This window comes from Heloderma suspectum, chromosome 7 (assembly GCF_057233095.1).
Source record: "Heloderma suspectum isolate Gila_16-S chromosome 7, 16-S_ref, whole genome shotgun sequence".
NCBI classification, from domain to species: Eukaryota; Metazoa; Chordata; class Lepidosauria; order Squamata; family Helodermatidae; genus Heloderma; species Heloderma suspectum.
In genome coordinates, this window is record NC_139464.1 from 43,865,447 (window position 1) to 43,889,590 (window position 24,144).

The 24,144-nt window shown below is 45.5% G+C and overlaps 1 protein-coding gene across 2 annotated transcripts in view; it reads right to left on the bottom strand.

Moving 5' to 3' along the window:
* The window catches only part of PDGFB (platelet derived growth factor subunit B), a 32,746-nt gene extending 18,172 nt beyond the window's left edge, over positions 1–14,574 (bottom strand). For both annotated transcript variants that reach the window (XM_084809875.1, XM_084809876.1), the window contains exon 1: positions 13,624–14,574. In XM_084809875.1, the coding sequence (XP_084666001.1) occupies positions 13,624–13,713 (90 nt within the window). In that variant the 5' untranslated portion in view covers positions 13,714–14,574. The remainder of the gene's footprint in view (positions 1–13,623) is intronic.
* Positions 14,575–24,144: the final 9,570 nt, after the last annotated feature.

Here is a 24,144-nt window from a genome sequence, read left to right on the forward strand (position 1 = left end):
GAACCCTGGAAGGCTGGATTAGGACCCTGGACCTGAGATGCCCCACCAGTGGTCTACACTGACTGGCAGCAGCTCAACAGGGATTCAAGCAGGTGTCCTTCCAGGAACTTGAAACTGAGACTTTTTGCATGCAAAGCATGTGCTCTACCACTGAACTTCATCACTTCTGTTATGCAAGTGACACCATTTCTTTTAATTAAAACATACAGTAAGTTAATTTCAACCTTCTCTTTAATAATAGGGTTTTTTTCCCCTGTATCCAAGATAACAATCCCCAAAGTTAGCCCAACCCAAACTGTCTTATATTGTATCAGCCCTAGTTAAAACTTAACTGCAGAAACAATAAGGAAAAATTACTGCTCCATAAATGTTTATTCATGGCCCATTGTGTTCTCTTTTGTCTTTCCTGACTGAGAAAAAACTGTGCGGAGACCAGTTTTCTCCTGCAATGACATACTGTAAGCTGATGAAGAAGGAGGGTGGGAGGCCCAGGTAGGGAGCTGGAGGCAGCAGCAGGGCGGTGGAAGAACTTGGCTCCAAGTGTCAGACTAGGATGAGGAAGACCAAGGTTCAAATCCCCCCTCTGCCATGAATCTCACTGGGTGATCTCGGGCCAGTTGCTGTCTCTCAGCTTAACCTACTTCGAGGGGTTGTTGTGAGGATTAAAAGGGTAAATGTAGGGGGGGGGGAGAAGCATGTGTACCACCTTGAGTTCCTTAGGAAGGGGAAAACCTGGGATATAAATGTAATCAATTAGTCTATAAACAGTAGGCCCACAAAGCAGTGGAAAAGGATGGGAGCAAGATGGTTGGACAGGTTGCTTGAACAGCTGTAGGAGAAGCATTGAGGTGAATGAGGGATTACTGACATGGAGCTTTGTAATGGAGGGGAGGGAAAGAACCTGTTGTATTTATCTTGGGTTGGGTTAATAAGAATATTTGCAGCATACTTGTGGGCTTGTTTGTGTTATCTGTGGGCACCGTAGAGATGAAGAGCCAACCCTCAGTCACAACTAAAGTAAACCATCATGGCTTCCCCTCAGAGTATGCTGGGAATTATAATTGAGTTTCTGAGAATTATTTGCTGAAAGTCTCCAGACTGCACACAAAACCGCAGTTCCTAAGGTTCCCTGGGGAAAAATAAATGACTCTTAAGCCATTTTAAGTTGGTAGTGGGATATGTTCAGAAACCACAGGGTCCTCTCCCTCAGGAACCAGGAGTTGCCAAGTGGGAAAATGGTGGTATATGGAACAACTGGAGCAGACAGGGTTGAGAGGAGTGATGTAGCAGCAAAATGTTCCCTGTCCTGCTCCGAATGCCCCTCAAATTGTACCAGTGTGCTCAATTTGGAAAAGAACTGTTCGCAAAGCCTAGGCTTTTGCAACTTGAGATTAGAACTGAAAATTGGGACTGCTTGGAAACTGTTGCACCTGTCAGGAAAAGCAGTTGTGAGTTAACAGTGCAATGACACAGATGCCTCTGGCCCTTCCTGATACTTAAGACATGAAGGAGAGATGGAATAGAGCTGGGCAAGTGCTGCAGGGCTGTGTGACTTTGGGAAGAGGGGGGCATATGCACCCATGATAGAAGGGGAGGAAGGAAAACTGGACAAGCTTTTATGGATCAATGCTCTACCAGAGGAATTGCAAAAGCAGGTCATGGGAGGGCGACATGCCGAAAAACTGATTATAGGAATTAGCTCCACTCCCTGTTTAGAGAGGTGGGTTTAGGTGCCAAGTTTTTCTTGTCAGATGTTATCAGGTAGACCAAAGCATGTCAACACACCCAGCTTGTAAAGTTCATTATCCTCTGCCTCACAGAGGGACATGTAGGCCTGGGCTACAATGATGCTTTATTCTCTTTGGAGCAGGTCTGAAGGTTGAAGTCCTAGCGCCCTTTCACATGAGTAAGCACCTTTGGACTCACTTGCTTCCTAGTAAACAAGCTTTGGATCAGGTCTGAAGTGTGTGCACCTCTAGAGACTGGCTTCACATGTGAAATGTAGGGCTCACTGCATTTATCAAGCAGGACACTGGTTCGCTTCAAATTGTCTTGGTGAGCGGATGTCACAGAGTCCAGTTCAGAAGAGGTGCCATGTGCAGGCAATTGTACACACACATTCCAGACAAACAGACACTCATAAACCGATTAAGGAAAGGTACCCAGTACAAACAAGCCACTTATCCACCTTATTCTATGAAGTGACTGGGAGAAAGGTGGAATGGCAAGAAGGAGGTGCCTGTCCACAGGCCAAGCAGGGTAGCAGGAGTTATTTTCTGCTCAGCTTCTATGAAGGTAAGGTTATATGTCTGGATCAGGTTAATGATCTCCTTTTAACTGCTTGGTAGATCAAAGGAGACTCTTGCCAGGATAGCTATCAAGTGCCTTGGGGCTGGCCTTGCATTGCTGCAAGGCTACAGAAACCTAGGCCAGTGGTTTTTATATCTCCTCATCTCCCTTCCCAATCGCATGGTTTCCTCAGTGCACAGTATGTACTGGCATGCAGTGCTGTATGCTCACTAGACACAAGCCAGCAGTCACACACGTACAAGAACACACACACTTCTTCGGCAATCGCCCATGGACATGGCTGCCAGGGATGAAGACAATACTGGGAAGCAAACGGGGCACATGCGTTCTCCAGCCCAGGGGCCCTGCAATGAGTGGTGTCAGCGGAGGGCTTGAGCCAGGGCCAAGGGCTTCTTAAGCCATAGCAGGCAGAGGTTCCATTCTCCTGACCAGGTGAGGGCAGCAGGTGGTATTGCTCCAGAGCATTTTACTATCTTAAGCAGAGCCCAAATGCCCCCCGTATTGGAGCCAACAGTTTCAAACAAGGGTGGGCAACCTTTTACTTCTGAGTGCCCCATTGCCTTGTGGATAATCTGCCTGGGGCCACATGGGCGGGGACTGCTAAGACTGAGTTAAGTAGGTGTGTGGAGAGATGTGAATGTGTGTGACTGGGGGGCACAGAGTATGTGGGTGGAGGGGCACAGAGGGACATGGGCCTGCCCACCAGCAGCCCCAGCCCTAAACTTAATAGCAGTGTGGGGAGGGGGGAGATTCCTTGGGATTGGGTGGGGGCTGGATTACCCTTCCCCTCCCTTGTACTGATCAGAACTCTTCTCTCCCTACCTGGGCAGAGCCTGCCAGTGGCGTGTGGGCCACATAAAATGCTACAGAGGGCCACATGCGGCCCACTCCTGCTTTAAAAATCTTGCACTATTCAGGCACAAACTCCTCTCTTCATTTATTCCCTTCAACCACCTTATTCTTTCTAGGCTGCAATCTTGGGATATGCACATTTACCTGGGAGAAAGTCCAAATGAACGCAATGCTTTACTTTTGAGTGGATCTGCACAGAATTGTGTTGCATATTTTGTCCCCACTGCCCCATCTCTCTCTCTCTCTCTCTCTCTCTCTCTCTCAAACATCCTGCTGTCTCCCTTGAAGCATGCCAAGGTCACTTCCAGCACTGATGTATGCAGCTCCTCTTTCCCTCTGCCCAAATGTAGCTCCTCCTCCCCTCTGCCCAAATGCAGCAGCAGTGTAGCTGTTGCAGCTTCTGCCTCCCTTCACCCAGGCCAGCTGCATGGGAAGTTTTAGTGCAGCCTTCCCCAATCTGGCACCCTCCAGATGTGTTGGACTGCAACTCCCATAATTCCCAGCAAGGTTGGGGGAGACTGTTTTAATGGCACATGCCAATGTTTTTCCAGAAGCAGCCAATAAGAGTGCTACACTGTCACCCTTGACAATGGTGCTGCCTGAAACTGGTCACTTCACCCTGCTGCATGGCAGAGCCAGCCCTGGCAGGAAGCTGTGCTCCTAGTAACTACATCTGCCCTGGCCAATCCAGAAGTTTGGACTGCCTGCCAGTCACAAGGGCTGATGTTGGATATCTCTGTTCCCTTCTGTTTCTGAAGAGGCCTTTAGGTTGCTTACCAGGTAGGTCCCAGCTTTGAACCTTGAGTTTCTAATTCAAGACTTGAGTACAGTTACCTGTACTCATGATAGAAGTGGAAGATCTACACACCTGAGCAGCTGCTCTGCAAAGCAATGGCAACTTCTCAAGTAAAATTTTGCCCAGAGATATTTTTCTCCTCAACTCTTGCTCCTCATTTGAGCAAACATGTTATGTTGCAAACTTATAACAGGCATTGAGGCTGCAGTAACAACAAGCTCTACAGGGTAACAGATGGTGGGAATGGGGGACTAAAACAGATCTGCTTAAAACCAGACAGGTGGGACCACTAGTTTTTACTATCTGTCTTCTCTCCTTTGTTGCAAACTACTCTATTCAATTCAGTCATATATTTATTATAATCATTATTTTTGTTTCCCCAGTTCTAGGAGAACTATATAGCTCCGGACCATTCAGCCAAGTTTTCTCCTACAATGCCTACTGCTATTTCAGCCTTAAGGTAATTTTTCTATAGACACGCCTTTGCCAGGCCACTTGAACACCAGCCTCTGGGTATCCATAAAAAGCATAAACCCTAAGACACCATCATGTCTCCAGCCAAGACATTTTGCTGCATGAGGCTGCAAATGGCACCCCCAACACCACCAAAGTCAAGCAGCATAATATCAAAGCCCAGCCAAGTTATTTTAACACCTGAGGCAGAAAATCTCCTCAAGCACCTCTCCCCCTCCCTGGCAGTAAAAATACAACAATATGTTAATTAACTAACAAATTGCTGTCCTTTCATGACACCCAAAATCAGGTGCCTGAAATGGCCACTTCATTCTGCCTAATGATAGGGTCAGACCTGCATTTGCTATTCCCCCTCCTTTCGAGTGCCATCGCTAGCCTAGGATGGAGTCTGCCAAGCTGTAGTGAAAATAGGCAAGGAAAGGCAGCCAGTTTAATACCCTGCAGGTATGAAACGGACAAGGAAAGAGTTGGGAGCCACGCCTTTTCACTGGATCCGTGTAAAGTGGAAATGCTGCAGAACACTGGGGCGTTCCCATGAGAAACTAATCAAAAGCATGAGCCCTGCAGCTATAGAATGTTCTCCATAGTAACTCTGTATATACTCAGTGGTTCCTCATTATTATTCTGATTAATATATTTAATTCTCACAACTTATATTTAATTCTCACAGATTATGAAACTGGGCAGAGGGGAAGAAGTTATAAATGGCTCAGAGGGGAACACCACGTGCATTTCTGCATTCTGTTTTATTTGGACACTAAATATCCTCCTGAGTTCTAAACTCATGCCAGGGGAAATGCCATAGAAGGGAAACTCTTCTGATTCAGAAGCTCCAGGAAAGGCCCTAACTCCCTACTCCTACCCCTTTTTCTGTTCCAAGAAATTGGTAGAGTTTATGGAATTCCTGGGTCACCTCATTACTGAAGTGATAAAGAGACAATAAGAGAGACAGGGCAAATGCCTTCCCTTCTGGCAGCCTTCCCCAACCTAGTGTCCACCAGAGGTGTTGGAATAAAACTCCCATGATCCCCAGCCAGTATGTCCATGGGCTACACTGATGGGGTAATGGGAATTGTAGTCCAACACCTCTGCAGGGCACCAAGTTGAGGGAAGGGCTGCTTCATGGCAATGGCTCCTTTCCCCCTACATGGTAGCTTACCAGGAACAGTAGCCTTTAGAGCAGGGGCCAGCTCCCAGTTTTGAAATCCATCCTATCCTTTGTGCTACTCTATTTCCCATTATATTTTGGAAAGGGGTGGATTCTAGTTAAGCCAATGCATTTCCTTTCCTCACAGGAAAATAACATGATAGAACAAAGTGTGTGGTGTGCGTGTTATGCGGGATTTATGCAAAAAGTAATCCAGAAAATACTACCCGGGTTTCATCTGCCCAGCATGCCAAGCTGATACCATCAGTATCACCAACCTGGAAGCCCACCCACAAGGTCTCAACCAGCTTTTTGGGAATCTGTGCCGTAGAGTGATTAAGTGTTATGTCTCTGTGCTGTACCAGGGTGGGGTGTATACTGAACACCTGGAAGACTGGGAGAGCAAAGCAGAAAAATAATAGTAAAGATGTTTCTTCTCTCTCAAGATTGTGCTTGGGGGTGGTGGTGGGGAAACACCGTGACATTCCTCAGCATGGAGTAACATCAACGAGTCCCAGCAGAACCTAGCAAGAGATACACAAGCTGACTTAACCCCAAGGGCCGCTGCTTCTGTGGCTGGGAAGATGCCTTTAACCCTTCCGTTTCCACACCCGGCAGTGGGTGGGTGGTCACTTCTAAAACCCTGACAAAGAACATCCCTCTCACAAGTCAGTGGAATCCCCTCAACTACACCTTGAATCTGTTCTTCACAAGCAGAGAAATGCCATTGAAAGTGCTGTCTTTATAAGAGTCCTTCAGTTTGGATTCTTCCACTGGCATTAGTTCATCTTTTACATGCTAATCTTCACCCCTCACCACCCAAGATAACCACAAGACGACTGCTCCAGTCTCCACCCTTCATGCAGTGGCAGACTGCAAATAAAAGTGAAGTGGACGGCTTCCCCAGCAGCATGATGCACATGGATGGGTCCTTGAAATAATAACATTCTCTCCTGGACCCATGTATCAGCTGATGGAGAGACAGATACATGTACACGTTGCTTTTCTATTTTGGATGCCACCTCACTTTAGGATTGCTCACACAGTCTGATTGCTCTGATACTTTATCTGCTCCCATTCATTGATAAGGAGTTTGGATCCAAAACAACCATTTACATTGATATTTGGTTTGATATGAACCAAAGTCATATCTACTTAGTCCCATGTCTGTCAATGCTATTTGAACATTATTTCACCCATCTGCCTATATGTGTGTGTGTGTGTGTGTGTGTATATATATATATATATATATATACACACACACACACACATACACACACGTATAGAACAGAATAGAATAGGGCAGGGGTGGGCAGACTTCAGGCTTGTGGGATCGACTTTGTTCTTTTACTAGAATGCCAAGATCCACCAACCACAGCCTGATGCAAAACACATACAATTAGAATTAAAGAATTCTAAGTCCAGGAATTTGTTCCGAGTACTAGAACTGAGCTCACTTTTTTATGTCCTTCCACATAAAAAGCTACTCCTAGTTACCCTGTGTTTTCTTCATTTCAGCAGTATAATTTAAGATGGGGACGAGTAATTTTGTTGCTGCTATTGCTAAGCAACTGGAAGTCACAAATCCTTGCTAATCTACTGCAAATAACCCAGAGATCTACCAGTAGATATACAGTATTCTTTTGGGATCCACCAACCCCTAGAATAGGGATTACAAAGGATCTGGATTAAGGATAAACTGCACGGCTTAGAACTCTTGCTTAACAATAAACACTTTTTCCTACCATCCATACATAAAAAATGCCTTTAGAAAAGCTACATGGTAGTCATAGAAAAATGCCATTAGATAGGTAAAGACCCTGAATCCTTACCCACAAATGTAAAAACTATGTTTCTTACTCTCCTCTGCATGATAACATTTTAGTTGCCCCTTTCTGCACTTTTTCCAACTCTACAATATCTTTTTTTAGGTGCAGTGACCAGAATTGTACACAGTATTCCAAGTGTGGTCACACCATTGATTTTTATAAGAGAGCAAAAGACTCCTTCACCATGCTGAAAGGACGCAATGATTTCCTAGCAGGCAGGTGCCATCTTCAGGAAGGAGACGAATCTTGGGCCAGGGAGGTGGAATTTCTGCAACCTAATCTCAGATCGAAGTGATAATGCAGCATGTGTGCAAGCATGTCAATGTACATGCAGGTTGATGACTATACCATGTATGATTAGGCCAAATGGCATGGGGAACATTTCCTTTGAAACCCAGATTATATGATCTGTCAGAGAGAGAAAAATGTTTACTATTTTGGGAAGAAACACAATTGGCCACATGTATATAACCACAGCGCAGCCCACATATCCAACTGCTTCCTTTTATGGCCTGCGTAACAATGAAACAGCCAGGGGAAGGAAGGCTTCACACCCACCCACTCTCTTGTGGCCATACTGAAATGAAGAACGGAAATCAGTTTTGTGGGCATTTTAATGGAAGGGAGTTTCCTACACCCCACATCCACCCCTCACTCAAATATATTGCATCAAACTCCCATTCAGGAGAAGAGTCACTAGTTCAGTGCTTAAGATCATTTGCATCCCCTCATATCTCTGCAGTGTTATTGACTGCTAGTTGTGCAACATATGCAAACAAAAGGAGTGATCTTAGGATCTGCAGAGCCCCATGCAAGGGAGTGAAGGAAGACTTCCAACAGAGCAACTTGAATGGGCCCAGACCTTGTCCCAATACACCAGCCAAGTGGCAGAGCAGGAAGCCAAAGAAAAGAGCAGAGAGTGGATGGCCAAGACCCACAGAACTAGTTGTTGGGTACTGAATGACTGAGAAGCTCCATAACAGGGCCCTGTTAGGAAAGAAGAGATGCTGCTGTGGTTTTACAACCAATGTGCCACCTGGTGGGTTCCTGGGGGGATCTGGTGGCTATCATTACAGGCAAGGTAGCTTGAAACAGAAGTGCAGTAGAAACTGTAGTCCATACATGGAAGCTGGAGTAATGCAAGGATGCCCTATGGTTACCATCTGTGCAAGATAGCAGTAGAACTCCTGATGAGCAACAGCAGAGCACTGGGGCCTGCAGGAGGTAGGTGATGGAGCACAACTCCATTGGATGGACTTCCTTAAGTAAGTCTATGAAGCAGAGATTGAAAAAGTCCCCTTGGTTACACTGGAGAAAGTGAGGCTACAAAAGAACCATCTTCACTGTTTAGGTAGAATACAGGGTGCTTCCCGATTGAAGGGTGCTAGTGCTACTAGCTAGAAGGCACCATGCATCTATTCTGTCTTTTTTTCTCCTTATTGGATTTTCCACGGTCAGAAAAACAATGGAAGAAGCAGTTAGAAAACGTGGGAGGGTTACAAGTGGCAGACATTGTCTGGACACCCCCACCCATGGTAAAATTCTGTGAATGAGACAGGGCAATGGCATGATAAAAGCCTTGTCTGGAAGCACCCGTAATCTAGATACTTGGTTTTAATTTAGAGGAATCTCTAACCATCATCTCACATGGGAGTCATCCAGTTAAGAGTCCACGACCACCATCCAGCAGGTTTCAGGTTTGCATCCCATGGATGGCTGGTTCTCAACTGCACAGCAATTGAGTCGGAATCAGAAATGGTGGTGGCCAAAACCAATCCCTGATGTATATATGCCTCAGAAATGGTTGTGCCCCTGGAAATAGCATGAGATAGATCCCCAAGTTCTTTGAGCTCACATGATTTAAGCAGCTGTGTCTATTCCTGCTTGGAGAAGCCTCCTTGTATACAATGTTTGCATCATTCCTTTGTGTGAGTGGATATATTCTCCTTGAAGAGGATGACATTCCTGCACGTCTATGGGATGCACAGACAGCCGTACCTCACTTTAATTTAGGTGAACCATCATAGTGTGCGCCTTACTATACAAACTTAGTTTCACTGGTATTCTGAGAATTTCTCTCCTTTCCCTTGCTCCACAGCATACCCCAATCTTTTGTCTTTTGATGTGGACAAGACTGACTTGTTATATCATGTTTCAGGAACAACTGTATGTTCCTCAGGGCAGGCACTGTGCCTTTACTTATCTCCATTAACTGTCTTACATACTTTGGTGCCTACATGCAGGTGTTTGAGAGTTCATACAGATGTCTGCTGAAATAGCACCTGCATAACTATGAGGCAGAATTGGTAGTTTATGTAATTATCTAATGGAGTCAATCTTAGAATTAGAAAATGGGCAACATTTTAAGTGTTTATTCTTCCCATTACCCACAGTGAGACAAATTCTCACTTGTCATGAGCTAACCTAGACGGTATTAATTTATGAGTGACAGAACGACTGAACAACAACAACAACAAATTCAGGTACAGATCGTTGTTGTTCAGTCGTTAAGTCGTGTCCGACTCTTTGTGACCCCATGGACCACAGCACGCCAGGCCTTCCTGTCCTCCGCTCTCTCCCGGAGTGTGCTCAAGTTCATCAGGTACAGATACCCAAGTACAAAACACGTACATATTTCTCTTTGGCATACAGTAGTAGGCACATTTTAAAGCAGAAAATTACAATTTAAATAAACACACCATTTATAATAGATGCTATACGTACATGTTTTGTACTCCGCTATCTAAACCTGAGAACAAAGCGTATCCTAAGAAGCAGACTTTGTGTACTGCTGACAAGCCCTGCTGTAGGATGGTGGGTGTAATGATATTGTTATCTACATCAGTTTCATCTGAAAAAGTACACTATGCAAGCTTTTGAACTGCATAACCCTCCACATCAGGTAGGATGGAAAAAGAAGCTAACTTTCAGATACAGAGAAAGCAAGCTTCACTCTGTTCAGTGGGGCTTACTCCCTAGTAAGTGTGGTTAGGATTGCAATTTTAGTGCTTATATTTTATAGCATTAAAAATGTCACTGCTCAGTACAAAAAAGAGTGTTGTACCAGCCAACAAAAGCTTATGATGTGCATATAGATAACGCCTGCATAATTGCAATGCAAACTAGGAGACACTAGGAGAGACTCCTTTTGCAGGGATGCGATCCTGGAGTTGCAGGTATATAGAAGTGCAACAGTTCTGGAGCATGATATGGGTAAGGGTTTATTTACCAATAAGGGTATACCATCCTTCCTCCTAGGAGTTTAGGGCAGGATAACCCCTTTTATAGCTGCTGGATAGGTTAGCTGAGGTAATGACGAGCTCAAAGTCACCTAGAGCAGGGCTGGGCAGAAGGTAGATTTTCAGATGCTTTGTACTTCCAACTCCCAGGAACCCCTGCCCACATGGCCAATGGCCAGGAATGCTGGGAGCTGAAGCCCAAAACATCTGGAGATCTACTTTTTGCCCATGCTTAACCTAGGGCACGTCATAGCTGAACAGGAATTTGAACTCAGGGCTCCCCAAGTCCAAATCCAACACTCTCTAGTACTGGTCCTCAATTATATTCTCAACGGCACGACGTTCACAGGTTTTTCCACAGGCGGCCATCCTGCCAGGCTTAGAACGTTTCCCTGGACTTACACCTCCACGCTCAGAAAAGCTGCAGCCGTTGAATTTCTGTCGCGATGCTATTAAAATACAGGAATCTTCCGAGGGCGGGTGCGTGTGTGTATGTATGGCGGGGAAGACAGGAAGTAGCAATAGCAACAACAACCCGTATTGGCCTACACAGCATTAGAAAGAACCCGCTCACCAGGAGCTGGGGTGCAAGGAAACCAGCCTGAGAGCCTTCCTACTGCTTCTCCCTGTGAAGACTCCGCCAGCCCCGGGAAAACCCTTCGTTTGGTTTAACCGCAGGGAAAGCGAAAAGGAGCCTAGCCTGGCCCCGTCTGAGCAGCCAGAGGGCGGGCCCAACAAGCGCCTGGGCAGCGCCCTCCTCTTCCTCCGACTAGGTAAGCCGCAGGCGGGCCTAGGGATTTCTGTTGCTGCGACCACCTCGGGGCGGGAGGCGCGCGTGACGCACCTTCGCCGCCTCCTTTCCCCTCGCGCGAGGGCGCGCGCGCGCCACAGAGAACAAAAGAAGAATTATTTGCCCAGGTTTGTGGGCACAACAACCTGAGGCTTGGCGGACTCCCAGACCTTGGCTCCCTCCCAGACGTTCTCCTCCTCCTGAGGAACTAGCACTTTATTTTTAAACAAATGGTGTCCATAATAAGCCAAGTCATCCGGCGTGGCGCCCCAGGGGTTGCTCTTTAAAATAGGGAGACAGGGTGGGGCCACACCTGCTCCAGGGGGGCTTTGTTTTCTTGTTGCATCACCAGTGGCAGGATTCCGGCCTTGGCTTCCTCACCTTGGCACCAATGAAGGCTTGATATGAAATCCTCCCTTGACACCCCGCCCTCCTGTTTTTACTTGAAAAGGGCGGCGTGGAATCGCAGACAGTTTATGTGAGTCTCTCCCATGCCCCGAGTCCGGCAAGGAGGAACAAAAAGGAAAAAAAAGTCTCCCGACTTGGATGGCTTCAGTCCTCGCTGTACATTTCCAGACAACCTGCTGTGCCGCTATTGCTGGGCTTTCTCCTTACCGTTTCAGATCTGCACATAGTTGCATGCATAGATTAGATTCCTTTAAGTTACCTCGGCAGGTTGACGAAATCAAGCACATGCTTGAGATCACAGCCTTATATGCTGCATTTATTAGCCTGGAATGTTTACCATGCTTTTTTTTTTTTTTACTAAGAAATGGGGATTGGAGCCCTTGCTTCCCACATCAGCATACATTGTGAGAGGGTTGTGCGGGTCAAGTGACAGTATCCCTTCTCCAGGATAGCACCAAAAACAAAGGGCTTCGGTTTAAACTCTGTAGCATCAAATGCAACTAATGTAGGATTGGCAGGCACAGTGTCTAAAATCAAAGGGAAATAAAGCAGCAGTGGCCCTTTAAGAGGTCCTCCCTAGCCTCCCCCCCCCCCCCCGCCGCAGTCCCTCTCTTTCCTCTTGGGCATTAGTTTGGAACTGATACAGGATTCCTCCTGCGGCAGTTCCAAGTTGGAACAGCTGGGAAACTACATCCTCGGCTAGTAACCCCTGTTTGGAATTCAGCTGCCAGCCAAAACTCTGCAATATCCATCTCCTTTTAGTCTGACCTCTTATCGTGGGAGGGAGAGAGAAAGGGAACTATCTGCGCTTTCCCATTCAGACAGGACTCCCTCAGACTGACTCCCCGCCGGCATCATAATATACTGCAGAGCCCTCCATTAACTACCAGAGACTCTCCCATCCTCCTTGCAAGCAGGTAGCTGGGCTGAATTCCCAGGAAGGTTTGTCTGATTTCATCAAAGACCTATCTCAGCGAACCTTTGGGACAATCTGATATGGTATGCTTTGTGGAAGAAGTTTCTTTCCTTTTGAGAGTCTTCAAAAAGCCTTAAGATGTCAGTTCATTAGCCACCAAGGAAGAGGAGCTGCTTTGCAAATGAGAACTCCAGGAGAGTGTGTTATTCACGTAGGATCATACTGATGTTGAGGTGTAAGATGAACTTGGATAATTGGAAGACTTGGTTGGCATAATGGGGGTTCTACAATGCCTAAGCACCAGGTGGGGAGTTGTAAAAAGGAAGCCTTCTTTTTTGTATATAAGTTGCCAGAGGGAATTAAAAGATTGCAGGGGCTACATTTGGACAGCACCCCCAAACCAGGGCAGAACCTCTTTCAAGAATGCCTTTTTAATTTGGCTGCTAATAAGATTATGGGTATACTTATTCACACTTGCTGGCAAGTAAATCGCTCTGAATTTGCTGGGACATCCAAGTAAAACATGCATAGGATTGTAAGGCTGTTATCCTAAAACTGGGTTCAGCAACTTATTTTTTAGTGAGTCTGATTTCTTCATATGTTTTTTTTTCTTTTCTTTTAAGGAAAAGGGGTCAGGGTGTAAGTGATTTCACAGGTCTGCTCGAGTTACCTTGCTTTTTTAATTAAAAAAAAAAGTGGGGGGGAGTCTGTAAACGTATGACTGTTTTGCATGCATATATTGCTGATAACCACCTACACAGAGTGTTTTCACTCACTTGCTGAATACTTTTAACACAGTGTTGACATTCACCAGGTATGTTTTCTTTTCTCATTTATTAAGAAAATGCAGTTAGTTACTCACCTCGCTGCTGATGAGTGGCAGGTACCAGAGACACACAAAGAGCACTCCGAAATTCATGCCGACTCCAATCCCCAGAAGTTCTAGACACATTGAAAGAGAATCTTCTTAAAAAAAAAAAAAAAAGTAAGATTCCCACACTTCAGGCACAGAGGTGAGAAAGTCTCTGCCTACAGTCTGTGTTGTATATCACACACAGGATGTTCTGTGCTGTCTCATTTCTTCCCACAAACTTTTCTTCACTGAAAAATAATGTGCACTCTTAAGTAAAATAACTTTTAAAGGCCCTGAGAAAGAAAAAATAACGGTTGGTTACTTTTGTGTCTCCGTTCTTAGAGGAGAGAAAGCATAGGTGACTGTAAAAGAAGAAAAAAAAGGAAAATATCCCCATCCAAAATGGGATTCTTCCTCCATCCCGCCCCCCCAAGTACTTTGCTATGAGAAGTTTCTCAACATTTTCCTTGGTGTGGCAGTCCACATGAAATCAGTTCTTCTTTTAAGGACAAAAGTGTCTGCTGACAAAAGCAAAATTATTTGCAGTACTCCTCCAAAATCTTAAAGCTTCAAAACATTGAAAACTATAGGGGAAGAGTTGAGGTCTCCATGCCCCTCATTCTGTCTTGTTTGACTTCTTAAAACACTTCTCCCCCTTCCTTTGGCTTGAATATCTTCGTTAAGTTAAATTTCTGTTTGAGGCTTCTTTCCAAAGAGCTTTGGTTGAGTGAGGGTTTGAGGCATGAGTTATGTTTGCAGACAGGTGAGCAAATGGCTGTGGTGAAACAGCCTGCTTGTGTCTGTGCGTATGTAAGTCTTGCTAAGTCTCGAGACTGGAGCTGCTGCTCTCTTGCACTCTGTTTCAGCAAGAAAGAAAAAGGTATGCTCCAGTGGGAGGAGAGACAGCACCAGGGAGAGAGCTAGTTTGGGTCTCAGTTTCAGTCTGCGAGAAAATAAGGTGCTAGCATCTCAGTTGTTCCTTCTTTTAAAGGAAAGAGAAAGGGGTGGAGACAGGGCTTGAGAAACTCCTCTCTTGGCTATGAATCAAAGAGGGGGGAAATAAGGCACAATTCAGTACTCACCAGATTTTTTAAAATCTTCAATAACACACACTGAATGTAGAAACATCCCTGCTTTCAAAGGGGAGAACCTGGGAAATTCTGTTCCTTCAGGACAAAATGAATGAAGGAGGGTCGTTCTCATCAGAGCAGGGTTGTGCTGTGTTTTTGGCTCCTAATATTCTTACTTGAAGCTCAGACTTTTTTTTTTTAGGGAGAGAGAAAATTAATTTGTGTTCTTTTAGCTCTGCCACCTCAGTGCTTCTGAAGGAAGAGAGAGGTTTTAATATCTTTGATCTATCTGCATACAGAGAAGAGAGCCAAAGAAATCTAAAAGTTGTTACAACAGGATCTGCATGGGGGTTGGCACTTGGCATTACTTTCAGTGCTGGAAGGCATTTCGTTGCATAGTAATTTCCACAATGCAATAAACATCCAAGCTTTGGAAAGTTGAGCAAGCAGATATTTGCTGGGGGAAGCAGGGGCAATTAGTTAATAGGCGAGAGCAAGACAAAGTCATTGTTTTCTATTAAAGTTAACTACACAATTTCCCCACCTAGATGAGCCATGTTTGATGTTAACTTTTCTCTACTTATGTTCTGAATCCATGTATAGAAGGGTGATAAAAGATGGGTATAGTAGGTCCTTGTTCTTATGATTCTTATCACACTAGTCACTTCCCTAAGTCCCAAACCCATCTGGCAAAACTCCAAGATCCTTCTCTGCTGATCCTCAGAAATTATGTAAATTGCCCTGAGAACAATTTATTGTAGGGCCACTAATACACTGAATGAATGAGTGAGTGAATGAATGAATGAATAAATAAATAAATAAGTTGCCTTATACCAGCAGTGTTGAACTTCTTTCAACCCAAGGGCTGAATTCAGTTTTGGAGATGCTGGGGTGGGGGTGGGGGCCGTATTCCAGTGATGGGCGGGCTGAAGGCAAAAATACCCCAAATAGCAGCATATTGTAGTTTAAAGCTGCCAGTAAGGAGGCCTTAGGGGATGCATTCCAACTTCTTAGAATGGGGGAAAAACTGCACAAAAGCCAGGAAACCTCCAAAGGACTGGCAGTTGGGGAAAGGGGGTGTAGTTGTCTGGCATACCGCAGAAGCCTAGATTGGGACCCCAGGTAGGCCAGATCTGGCCCAGGAGCCTAAGGCTCAACATCCCTGCCTTTTAATGAGTCAAGACTATTGATCCATCTAACCCAGTAGTATCTGCTCTCACTAGCCGTGGCTCTTGAGGGAGAGGTGTTTCCCAGCCCTTCTGCCTAGATCAGGGATGGGTAAGATGTGGCCCCAGGACATATTTTTTAAAATTATTTATTTCTATACCGCCCAATAGCTGAAACTCTGTACCCCCCCCCACTGCCCCTTATCACGCAGCTGCTTTTTTTAAACCGAAAAGTGCTAGAGAGCGCTAGAAAGGTCAAATGTATCTTGAGAACAAACTAAACTTAACCCTTTTAGTGCTAAAGAGCAGCCTTCCGACCATGTGGGGGGTGTCCAGGGAACAAAAATGGCCCCTGGACCTCTGAAAGCTGCCTACCGCTGGCCTAGATCCTTTAAGCTGGGCATGCCAGGGGATGAACATGGAACCTTCCATATAAAAATGTATGCTGTAGCTGTGAGCTATAGCTCTTCTCCGTATGAGATTCATAGTGCCTAGTATGGCTATTTCCTGGCTGTTTCTTTATATTTGAGAGCAACTATTTTCAGAGCAGCTGCTATCTATGTACAACTTATATAACTACATTTACAGTGCAGTCTTGTGCATGTCTACTTGGATGTAAGGCCCATTGGATTCAATAGTGCTTAGTCCCAGGTTACTATGTACGTGACTGCAGACTTAAGGTGCAATACTATGCATGTTTAGACAGAAAAAAGTCTTAAAACTCTCAGCATTTCCCAGCCAGCACTGCTAGCTGGGAAATGCTGATTGTTGTAGGACCTTTTTCTGTTTAAACATGCATAGGATTGCACCCTTAATAGTCTACCTTAGGGGTGGGCAGAAGGTAGATCTCTGGGTGATTTGCAGTGGATGGGCAAAGGTTTCAGATATCAAATGTTTAATTACAGCAAAAGTAAAAAGGCGTTCCCTCCCTACCCCCATTTAAATAGGCTGCTGGAAGGAAGGGAAAAACAGGAATTGGCCTTTATGCAAAGGGATTGTGAACTCAGTGCTGGTACAGAAAACAAAATTCCTGAGCTAAACACATGCTCAGAGGCACACTGTTCCTCAGTTCTAAGTGTACATCTCTCCCTCTGTTGCTGTCCACTATTTTGCGCCTGGCTCTGGTTGGTGGACCTTGCAGTTTTCTTGGGGGGGGGGGGGATAAAGTCAGTACTATGAGCCTGAGGTGTGCCCACTCCTGGTCTACCCTAAAAGGCTGAGGCAGGCATTGGGAGTGGAAAGATCAGGGACTGATAATAAGTACTGAGGATTAGAATTAGGATTACTGAGGGGGGGAGAAGCACTTAACTTTCCCAACCTGGTGCCCTCCAGATGTGTTGATCTGCAACACCTATCATCCCCAGCCAGCATGGGGAAGGCTGGCCTTGATCACCCACAGTCAGATGTATTCTGTGAATACTTACTGTATGTTCAGATACCCAAAGTGCAACACACTTGAGCAAGTCAACACACATTATTCAAGTTGCGGTTACACTAAGGGTTTCCTGCAGGTTATTGCCATTTCAGAAGTGGTCCAGTGCACATCTCATTTGTGAAATTTGCACAGATGCATGCATATAAAGCATCTCTCTGCATTGCAGTTGGGGCTGGGCATGATGTCAGTGCTGTAGGGGTTCACAAACGGAAGCAGTTTCCATGTTGGGTTGCTGCCAGCCACTTTATTATTTAAAGAGGAACTATTTGTGGCCTTGCTGTTCCTCCCTCTGTAGACCTCATCCTGAGTGCTTTTTTCCTCAGTGACCCAGTTCGCACATAATGGGCCATTGTGGGTTAATTAACCCAGGCATGAGTGGGAGCCAGCCGCCTCCAGCGCGCTCATCGCTTCTGCTTTCAATTAACAACCTATGATTGCTGTGTTCGTAGGTTGTTAGTGTAATGTCTGAACCCGGACACTCTGGGCTGTTTAGGGGTTAAACAACCCAGAGTTAACCCATGGTTTGTTGTTGGATTAACTCTGGGCTGTTTAACTCCTGAACAACCTAGTGTGTCTGGGTCTGAATATCACACTAGCAACCTACAAAGAGGATGATTGTAGATTTTTTAATTGAAAGTGGAAGCAACCAGTGCACTCGCTCACTCCCACTCATTCCTGCAGGTCATTTGTCCCTGAGTCTCAGGCCTGCAGGTCGAATCCGGCCTGCCTGGAGCCCTAATCGGGCCCTCTGATGTTCCGCAGATGGCAACTCTCCTTTCCCCCCAACTGCCCAATCATTTGGTGGTTTCCCAGGTTTTGTGCATTTTTCCCCATTCTGTTGAAATGCCTTTCCTAAGGCTTAGCTGCTAGCAGGAAGAGCTTTAAGCTAAAATACTCTGGTATTTTTGGTGTTTTTGATCCTTTCCCTGCCTTTGCTCCCACCTAGCAGTGGAATGCACTCCCGCCCCACCCCAGCTTCTCCACAATTGACTTTGTCCCTCAGGCTGAAAGAGGTTCAAGATCCCTGATTTACACACAAGACCTAGGACAACGAAGGGCTATATTGCAAAAATGGCCTTTGACGCCATCTTGTAGCTCTTGTGGAGATCTTTTGCCCAGAGTGCTACTATTTAGGTGTTCTTTTCAGGAGGAGTTCAATGAGATACTGTCTTCACACAGGGGCAGCCTGTGATGACCCCTCTCCTAGCCTTGAGGAAACTTCACCATTAAAAAAGGAGGTTGCTGCCAACAGCTTCTTTTTCTATTTTGAGCCTTTACACAGTTGTCATTTGGTCGTCCCTTTTGGATTTGAAGTAATCAAAGCTGAAACAAGAAGTATTTTGACTGGGAGGAAATGGATTCTATGGTGGTTGCAGAGAGGGGTTATTTAGTCCAAGGGGACCTCTTCAGTTGTGTTTAAACAAAAGCACCATAAGATTATATAGGTAGGTACATAAACATCCTATCAACCAAATATGCCCACTCAGACACACTTATCCAGACAGCTCACACATGTTACAGGCTCCCCATTCTCTTTTTCTGTCACACAGATATAGTCAGACATATGTTGGATTATAGAGCATGCTCTAATTTCAGCTTTATACCTCTGGGATTTAGAAATACTTCACACTGAAAAAAACGAACCTTTGCAGGGCACAGACATCCTGGGCTAAGTGGCCTGCCTGCCTGTGCTCATCTGTGGCGGGCACTCAAGCATCAACATCAGGATTTCATTCTGGTTAGGGCACTGCAGTTGCTTTGCTTTCTATGTGCTGCCCCAGCATCATTACCACATGTAGCAGAGCATAATTATGCATGGTGTGGAGAATGTGGATAGGGAGACATTTTTCTCCCTCTCTCAAAATACTGGAACCCGGGGTCATCCCATGAAGCTGATTGGTGGGAGATTCAGGACAGATAAAAGGAAGTACTTCTTCACATCATGCATAGTAATTCACTACCACATGATGTAGTGATAGCCACTAAGTTGGATGGCTTTAAAAGTGGGTTAGACAAATTCCTGGAGGAGAAGGCTATCAATGGCTACTAGTCTTGATGGCTATGTGCTACCTCCAGTACCAGAGGCAGTGAGCCTATGTACATCAGTTGCTGGGGAACATGAGCGGGAGGGTGCTGTTGTGCTCATGTCCTGTTTGTGGGTTCCTGGTGGACAGCTGGTTGGCCACTGTGTGAACAGATTGCTGGACTAGATGGACCCTTGGTCTGATCCAGCATGGCTCTTCCTATGTCCTTATTCTTAAGGCTTCAACGCTGTCTGGCTTAGCCATTCATTTCCTGAAAGGTTTCATTGTGATTTCATGTAATCTAGTGCAGCTCAGGATTTGGGGATTTACATTGCCATGCATATGTGCATCCCCAGTCCCTCTGTTCTGGGGAACATCTGGGGTGGGTGGGGGACTAACTTGCAGGAAAATGCAGTGGTGGCATAGAGGTGCTTGGGGAAAGCCTAGAAGCGATCGGCACTGGCTTTGTATTTGCTACCAGACCAGATTTAAGGTTTTGTTGTGGGTATATAAAGCCCTAAATAACTTAGGACCTGGTTACCTGAGAGACCGTCTTCTACCTTATATAGACCCATTCTATCCTTGAGGTCCTCTGGTGAGGCTTTACTGGTAGTGCCACATACTCCTGAGATCTGCTCTGCATTTTTTGGAGAAGGCCATTTAACACAGTAGGGGCCGCGGTGGCTTAGTGGTTAAGACGCTGAACTGTAGACCGGAAGGTCAGCAGGACAGCAGTTCGAGACCCGCGTGCCGCGTGACAGAGTGAGCTCCCGTCTTCAGTCCCAGCTCCTGCCAACCTAGCAGTTCGAAAGCAAGAAATTGCAAGTAGATAAATAGGTACCGCCTCGGCGGGAAAGGTAACAGCTTTCCGTGCACCTCGGTGTTCAGTCATGCCGGCCACATGACCACGGAAGCGTCTTCGGACAGCGCTGGCTCTTCGGCTTAGAAACGGGGATGAGCACCGCACCCTAGAGTCGGACACGACTGGTTGGGGACACCTTTACCTTTACCTTTATTTAACACAGTGGTGCTCACAATGTGAAATAATCTTCCCCCGGGGATTAGACCTGTGCCAACACTTTTTATTTTGGGGTGCATGTTGAAGACATCTGTTTATGCAAGCCTTCCCTATGTAGTTTAGCCTACCACTATATAGATATGTAGATATGATATATTCTCTCTGTTGGTTTTTATGCTTTAATGTTGTTTATGTGTTGTGTACACCACTTTGAAATCTGTAGATGGTTACTAAATATCAAGGGGAAGAGCAATCCTGTGGCCCCTAGACAGCATTGGGGTGGGGGATAGGATAGTTTGGATTCCTGGATCCGAGGTCAGAGACAACACTCTGACCTTGGATCTGGAGTCCGAGCTCCCCGCCCCCTCCCACTCCTCCTCACAGCCAGCATAGAGAGAATCATGCCAGCCACCTCTCCAAGGTCTCAAATGTGATATCAGGAGGAAAATGGGGTGGTTCTGTGGGAGGGAAGGGGACGGGGGAGGCCGCTTACAAAGGATCCCCAGCCTCTTTCCCTCTTCCTCCGCAGAGCCCCAGCTAGATGAATGTCTAGCAAAAGCCCGTCTAGCAAAAATTCAGAGCGGGAGGAGCACAGAGGTGAAGACTGCCTCTGTGCTTCTCCCACTCTGCATAGGATGCCCTTCAGCCTCTGAGTTCGGGGGCTGATGGGCATCCCAATAGGACTGCACCCTAAATAAATTAATAAGGGACTTTGGCTGCCTTTTCCTTGAATATATAAAGTGCCATACACTGAATCACACCATTGGTCCATCCAGCCCGTGTTAATCTGCTCATACCAGCAGTGGCTGTCAAGGCCTCATTCAATCTTTGCCAGCTCTACTACCTGGCGATGCCGGGGATTGAACCTGGGACCTTCTGCATGCAAAGCAGGGGCTCTGCCATTGAGTAATGGTCCAGCCTGCTTAAAGAGCAACTAATCGCCAAAGCCTCTTGTGGGAGAAAGCCATTATCCTTCTCATTGCCATCTCTTGACAAGTTAACTGAACTTAGGAGAGGTTGATTGCTATGGGAAACATCAGCCTACTTGTTAAGAAACAAGTCGTAGTTAGGGTGGCCATGTGGTCTACCTTACAGAGGACAGTTCTCCATTTGAAGGGCTGACAAAGGACAGTCTTCTCTTTGAAGGCGTCCTTTATTTGAAAGGCTGTCCAGACCAAGTTTGTTTAAAGATAAAGGACCATAAGAAGGGAGATAATTTATTTATAATGAATTATAATTTTGACTCAAGGGATGTAAAAACCAGTTGCACACCTCTTTTTACATTGACACACACACACACACACACACAAATGTTTATGCTTGTTTTTATGATAAGTTCTAGTATTTTTATTGTATACTGTTTTGTGCATTCCCATGGGAAAGCAGTGTATACATTTAAAAAAATCCTCTGCATGTTGACTTAAAAGTCCAGTTAAAATCAGTGGGATCACAGCCTTACTGTTAATATGGGCTTGTGAGTGCAATTGAAAGCCAAGGCGATGTCCGTTTTAACACAGGGGTGAGCAGTCTGTGGCTCTTCTGACTTAAGGAGCCCTAGGACTGCATGTAGCCCTTGACCTAATATAGAAAGCCCTCTGCAAGCAATCTGTTCCTCCTTGCTGGCAGGGATGGAGAGCTTTTCTACATGAGGCTGTTAAGCACTGTATCTACTTTCTGTTTCATTGCAGAATTAAGATCCAAGCTCTACACAAAGAGCTTTTCCTTTCCTGCTTTTCCACTACATAACCTCTAGATGGCAGTGTGCTATAGTGGAATATTGCAGTTACACAAGCAGGAAAATACTTTTTCTTTCGCTTTCAAAACTAATACCCCATTTTCTTTGCTGGGAAAGTGCTCTTTAAATACAGAAGCGAAACTGGATGATCATGACATTGTCTAAAGAACCCGTAAACAACTGTGAGCAAGGAATCTCTAGCGCACAATAAATGCCTTGTGTAGAAAAGCTCAAAGAGAGAGAGAATGGGTAGTCAAAGAGAGAGAAATGGGGTAGACCCACTCAATTTTGGCTCTGGACCTGCCTACCATCTGCATGTACCTCCTCCCACCAATTACTCCCAAGGTAATGAGAAAAAATGGCTGCACCTCTGTGAAAAAATGGCTGCACCCCTGTTTAACACATGTTGATAATGCACCCCACCCTGCTTTAAGGCAAGTTTAGAATATGTAATTAATATAGGTTCATTTGTTAATTTTTTAGGCTACCATATGACCAGATCAATCCTCAAATTGGCTATATTACTAGTATTTTAACATGTTAGAAAAAGATGCTAACAACCCTCTCATTTTAGACAGACCAAAATAATAGCACTATTGTTCCTTTAGGGTGTGATCCTTTGCACACTTACCAAGGCGTAAGTCCTATTGAACTCAGTGGGGCTTACTTCTGGGTAGGCATGCATAGGATTGCATTGTGAATAGTCTAGGCAAGTCTCTGCAGCCATCACAGCTATATGTTACCATAAGGAATTGTGCATTCTCTGGTGGGTGGTACTCCGTAGTCTCTTTTATGCATATCAAATGGAGTATGTGCAGAATCCAGGGCTAGCTTAATAACAAGGGTGGCAATTGTGCCACAAGGATGTAGGAAATCTCAGGTTGTGTTTTTGAGCCCTTGGCTCACTGTCTTTTCCATATCCGGCCAAATTACGTGGGAGCTAATATGGGAAGAAGGTTATTTATTTACACGTGGATGATGCGGGTTGGAATTTTTAGAAGCATGGCTTTAGAGAGCAGCAAAGTCCTACCGATTCTTCAGACAATGAGGAAAAGGATGTTTGGAAACAGACCATCCACCTACAGCTGTGCCTGGCGGCAGAGGTAAATAATATTCAAAGACTCCTTAAGATTTCAGTGGCTATTTATTTAACATGGGAAAAAGGGAACAGATTGTCTTTCACTGTCAAATCTTGTGCTGTAGTTTCTCCTTACAGGCTAATCCAGTGAGAGTGGTTGTTGGGGTGGTTGACAAGCCACCGCAACCCTAAAACAACCCATGGTTTCTGGGTGGCTTGTCAACCACCCCAACAACCTACCTTCACTGGGTTCAGACGTAAGAAGAAACTACGGTGCACTCCCGCCACACCCCTAATATTCAAAATGGTGTCCGCTGCCATGAAGACAGGGAAATTCACCCATGGTAGTGTCTTGTTACATGCAAATCAGGTCAGAGAGAGAGAGAGAGAGAAAGAGAGAGAGAGAGCTACCTTGCTTAAGATTAAACAAGGTCAGAATTATGGGAGTTGCAGTCCAACCCATCTGGAGGGCACCAGATTGGGGGAAGGCTGACTTAGGGGGTGCTGGATGATAGTTTGAGTACTGTGCTGTTAAACCACTTCCATGGAATGAGTTCTGTGGCTTATGAGTGGCTTCCTGTTTCTTTCCATTATGATAGAACCATGGTTCTGTCCCTGCCAGAAAAAATCCCATACTAGGCTACTTCGTAACTAGAAAGCTGTGATCAAGGTTTTGGCCGCTTTCTTCTCTCCCTAGTGCTTCGTTCACGTGCTGGGTTGGGGGTTAAGCCACTTGATGCAAGGGAGAGTGCTCAGTTTATAATGAGCAATGTAACACAAATGAGAGCAACTTCCAGTGTGCAGTGTGCTTTGGAGCTGACAGTTTACTGCAGTTGAGATCCATGAATTACCTAACCACTGAAAGTCTAAACAAAGGTGGCATGGAAAGAGAAGCAGTGTGGCCCTGCATTCTGAGAGACCTGGGTTCAAGTTCCCTGCCTTCTGAAACAAGCCACATGAATCCTCCAGATTCAGAGGCGGTATGTTTCTGAAGCACCAGTTGC